The sequence below is a fragment of the Triplophysa rosa genome, linkage group LG2, assembly GCF_024868665.1.
Source record: "Triplophysa rosa linkage group LG2, Trosa_1v2, whole genome shotgun sequence".
Classification (NCBI taxonomy): Eukaryota; Metazoa; Chordata; class Actinopteri; order Cypriniformes; family Nemacheilidae; genus Triplophysa; species Triplophysa rosa.
This window is the reverse complement of record NC_079891.1, coordinates 27,034,455-27,039,394: the sequence shown is the minus strand read 5'-3', so window position 1 is coordinate 27,039,394 and position 4,940 is coordinate 27,034,455. Positions and strand designations below refer to the sequence as shown.

Sequence of the window (4,940 nt, the reverse complement as noted above, 5' to 3'; positions counted from 1 at the left end):
ATGCTGCAGAGGCACAAACAAGCAGCGGTGACTAACACTGCACTTTCACATTAGGAGCACAACAGTAAACAGAGAGGGCGCTTTATTTTGTGTGTTAATAGGTTGGACTAATAGGAAACAAAACTGTCAGGAGTGCAGAAAGCTGAAGTCGAAGTTTAGTTCATGTAAAATATATAGGAAGCACAAAAATGTCTATTGATTATTAATGTGACAATCATATGGATGTTTTAATGTATATATCTAAAGGGTATACATGTGCATTCTTTTTTAAAGTGTTTAGAAGGAAATATTAAGAAATGCATTGGTGTACATTTAAAAGGGCAACAGCTGAAATTTTTATGGTAAAGTGTTACTCTGAGAGACAAGTGAGGACAAAAGTCATCTATAAATGTAATCAAGTATCATTTATTACACAAAATAAGACTTTGTTAAATGGATAGCGCTGCCATCACAACATATTACTCTTATCTGAATTCTCTTCCCCCCTCCACATCCATCCCCATCTTGCAGAGTCAGCTACAATAGAAAATATATCACATCTTTTAGTTTTATTCTTTGAACTGTACAAGTACAAAATAAACGCCAAATCGAAAAGGAACAAAGTAGTTGTTGACCTAGTCATGCTCTTCCGTTCTCCAACAGAGCACAGATCTTTCGCACAAAAGAAGTGAAGTGAAAGGAAAGATGTTATGTCTGACAATATGTCATAGTCCATCTTTGCAAACATCGTAATATTACAAAATGTGTGAGGGGAGCCATATTCACACAGAGAGAATACTGCTCCTCTCTGAAAATGATCATTTAATGCATTTTGGCGGTAAATACCTCTCGAAAACAAAAAGTCAAGCGCTCAAGTGAAAAATAAATACACACTTTTGGTAAACTGAAAAAAAGTTTCTGCTTTCTCATGAATCTGAATTTCTCCTCATAAAGATCTTAAAGGTCCCCAAATATCCTAATGGAATTATGGAGTGACCATTTGTTAAAACGTCATCCAAAGCAGATGAGATTTTATTCCTCATAGCAATCAGAGCCATCCTTTGTTTTTGCTTGGTTTTTCAGGGGAATCTTGCATGTTTCTGTGCTTTCCAGCTCCCCTTGCAAATCATCTTTACACTGTCCACAGTCTTTTGATCACTGGTAACCAAGAGCAGAAGCTGAGCCCAGTCTCTGACCATACAAAGCATAAGGAGAATAGTAGGGCGCTGTGGCCTGGAGAGAGTGCATAGGCAGGGATGGAGCTCCTTGCAAATGGGCCTTTCCATAGGGGTGGTACCGTGCCAAACCCAGCCCGGGTGAACCACGCAGGGAGAGGGAACTAGGACTGCTAGGAGGAGGCAGGTGGAGGTGGCAGGAACCAGCAGATGAAGGATAACCGGAGAGCAGCTTCCCGTCCATACCTGGCAGAGCTGTGTGTGTACGCAGATGGGCCAAAAGTTCCTCTGAGGTGGCGAAGCGTTTGTCACAAGGGCCACCCACTGAGACCCAGTTACACGCGTGAGGGAGACTTTCAGTGGGCAGCATGAAACCGTAAGTATAGAGAGGATGGGAGAGAGCTGTTGTGGCGCTAGAGGTCAGGGAACTGGGGTGTAGGGAGTGGAGGTGATGGGCAGGGTACATTAGAGGGAAGCCAGACTTGAGGGCAGATGAGGGGTCATGAACACAAGAAGAGCAGTTGTTCAGATGGGGTGCATTGGGGTAGGTGAGGCAGTATGGGTCCCTGCACAAACCCTGCATGAACGACGGAGGCGAAGCCCCTGTGAGAGGGCTGGAGCTTGGGTGCTTTCCTGGAACACCCATCCCAGCACCAACTAAACTAGATTTAGAATGATCCAACCCAGGCACAAACTGAGAAGGATAGCCTGCGTAGGCTCCTACTATGGAGCCGTGATAGCCCATGGTGGAGGACGGGAGAGGAAAAACAGAGTGGCCAGGTTTGAAGGGAGACACAGGGGCAATATGGCCTGTGCCCAAGCCAGGTTGAGGGGGTTGGGTGTCAGCTTTATTGTCAGGTTGAGGACTGCCGGAGGAACTGGCACTGCTGGAGTTCACACTAGCACGTGCGTGACTGGAGTTAGCTATTTGTGCAATGTCCAGGCCTGATTTATTATGGTCTGAATCTTTTTTCCCATTGCGATCGCCCGTGCTGCTGTCATTCCCCGGGTCTGAACCCGCAGCTTTGGAGTCCACGTGGGCGGTGTGTAGATGTGACGTTTTCTGCGCGAGGGGAGACTGAGTCTGGCGATGTGTGTGCGACTGTCCTACTGTCTGCTGAGAAGGAGAGTTGGCCCTTGGAGAGGGGGCATGCGGAGGTAAAGAGGGGCATGTCACAGCTGCAGAACCGCTATTTGGCACTCTGAACCCTGCTTTATCAGCAGAGCTGTTGATCCCAGCACCATCCTTCCGGCATTCTGAACCAGTTTTAGAATAAGGCTTAAAGCTGGACTTGTCATCAAGGTTCTGATGCTCCCCAGGCTTCAGACTGGAGCTGGTGGAACGGCTGTCCTTGTCTCCATGGCTGCTGGAGGAGAGGGATGCCAGTTTAGAGGAGGGAGGAGGATCTGGTTTACCGATCTGCGAGCAGGTCTGAGCCAGCAAAGCCAGGGGACTCTTTTTAGCATCCAGCTGTGGGGATAAAGAATGGAAATATAACATTAATTCTACAAATTCTTAACAGTTTAAAAAATATATAATACTATGTTTTATACATTAATTCGATTTTTTTAAATTAAATACTGAAAGCAAACTTCATAAAAATGTGATTAATGACAGTATGGATAGATTGATTGAATGAATGAATCTTTCTGTTTAGATTTACATTAAGGATAAAGCACGAGAATGTGTCATTTGTGACCTTTAATAAGACATTTACATTCTTTTTTTTATGAGGAGAAGTTTTAAAATGTCGTGTTGTTGCAACACCCGACGCGCGTCATAAAGCTGTTTTAAATTATTACTATTATTACGATCATATTGTTATTTATTTTAGTAACGATGTGAGAACGAGTTTTAAGACAATGAAAACGCACGTCAATACGGATCAGGAAATGTGAAACCTTAAAATGTTGGCAGCTACTGGAGCACGGCCTCTGCGCTCCGGCTGTCCAGATTTGGACTATCCTTTTTAATTCTCGCTGGGGCGCACGCACAAAAACCTTCAGTAAATTTTAACTAATACAACAAAGAGCGCAACATTGTTATAAAATAGCAATGTTACAAATGCACACTGATACACGTCTATAAAATGTAAAATTTCGCTCAAAAGAAAAACGAAGGCGCACACATCTGACAGTCACACAATGTTTTTCTGAGTATTATTTTAATTTCATTAGAAAACACGTATGAGACTTTCATTTAAAAATGAGTTTCCTACCTCGATGCTGACTGGTGCGGAGCTGAGCGGCTGGAGATACTCTGGGTGAAGTATGTGACTCGTGTGAGCGGTCAACATTTTGAGAATCCGTATAGGCAGCCTCTTTTCCTGACGCGCGGGATCGCCGTAGGGCAGCGAGACGATCGAGTCGGTGTGGGCTTTTAAACAGGTGGGCGAACTATTGTCGAGAATGCGAAGACTCTGGTTCCGTGAAGTGACTGCAAATCCAGAAGGCAGTTCGCTCATCTGGATCGGGGCGGATCAGAGACCTGTCGGGGCGGGCGTCTTTCAGTTCTCATTTAGAGATATCCAATGTCTTCAATGAAGAAGCAAACGACATTATATCCTCTTCCGCTGACAGTCGAATATTCCCTCGAAACATCAACCCCGCTTGTAGTCCAAACACAGAGAGCTGTTACAGTCTCTATTAAGAACTTACACTCCGTCTCCACATCGTTCCGTCACCGGATCAATGTTGCCTCAAACCCAAACGATCGCGAGTCCTGTACGCGCAAACGACGACAAACTCAAAAAGAAGTGAGCTTATTCGTTTGTCGTACAACAGAGTGTCAAAACTACACGAGAGAGTTGCTGATGAATATCGTGACAAATAATGGAATTCCGTCGGTCCGTGCGCGCTCCGGTGTGTGCACTACAGCGTCCGTGCGCATATACACTGACTCTCCGCGTACTGGAGATCTGAGGACAACTTCAAAGCGCTCAGGCGCCGTCCAATCGGCGGGATCTGCATTAGTAATAAGTGGGTAGGCACAACAGGGGCGGAGACTATCCTCCTCTTTCTTTTAAACTTGCCTCGGACCCGCTGGCCAAGTCCTTGATCGTTGTGTAAAACGTGCTAAGACATTACAGATTCTTTATAGGGTTGACACTGATTCACACATTGATACTGGCTATTAATAATAGGTTGTCTCATTCTGACATAGCGCACAATTATATATGTGATTCAAAACGACATTATACTGAATACATTGTTTTCTCTGAATAAGCATGTCTGTCACATTTTACAAAAACATAGTTCATTTAATTTAGTTTTATTTATGAGCTTTTTTTAGTTTTACTTTAAAGTCTTCTGAACTCGAACAGTCGACGGCTTCATGAACTGGAAAAGCACAGGATGTGTACCAATTTCTTTTTAGGTCAAACGAGTCAAATGATACTGAGTTATACATTCATACATAATAACAGCCCATGCCTGTGTGTGCCTCCAGTCGTGGAATGTTAATAACTTTATTACATTATCCCATGTTACTTTGCCATTGAAGTAATTTAGCTAACTTAATTATGCAATGAATTGGCTTAATCATTGAAAAATGAAGCCTGACAGAAGCTATTACAGGAAGACTGTGCTAATTTGTGTCTGAGTAACTTTGAAGTCCGGAATATTTAATGGCTTTTATTGTTCGTAAGTGTTAATACCCAACATTATTAAACCACAGACATAGGACAAGCTTGTATTATGCTATTTTTATGTTGAGTTTAGCCTTTGTTTGCTTAATCATGTCTGCAGTAAATAACATATGCATCGTGCACAATGAAGCGTCACATG

The 4,940-nt window shown here is 43.4% G+C and overlaps 1 protein-coding gene across 1 annotated transcript; it reads right to left on the bottom strand.

Annotated features, from left to right (window-relative positions):
• Positions 1–383: 383 nt before the first annotated feature.
• znf703 (zinc finger protein 703) lies at positions 384–4,091 on the bottom strand. The gene is made up of 2 exons (XM_057353415.1): positions 3,374–4,091; positions 384–2,625 (listed from the first exon to the last, which is right to left on the bottom strand). Exons 1-2 carry the CDS (start codon positions 3,617–3,619, stop codon positions 1,135–1,137), a joined length of 1,737 nt encoding a protein of 578 aa, XP_057209398.1. The 5' UTR covers positions 3,620–4,091; the 3' UTR covers positions 384–1,134.
• Positions 4,092–4,940: the final 849 nt, after the last annotated feature.

Bases quoted from the DNA above. Each gene is read 5' to 3' on its own strand.
- znf703 (XM_057353415.1), bottom strand. From the start codon at position 3,619: ATGAGCGAACTGCCTTCTGGATTTGCAGTCACTTCACGGAACCAGAGT. The intron at 2,626-3,373 runs GTAGGAAACTCA...TTATCCCCACAG, and splicing joins CCGCACCAGTCAGCATCGAG to CTGGATGCTAAAAAGAGTCC.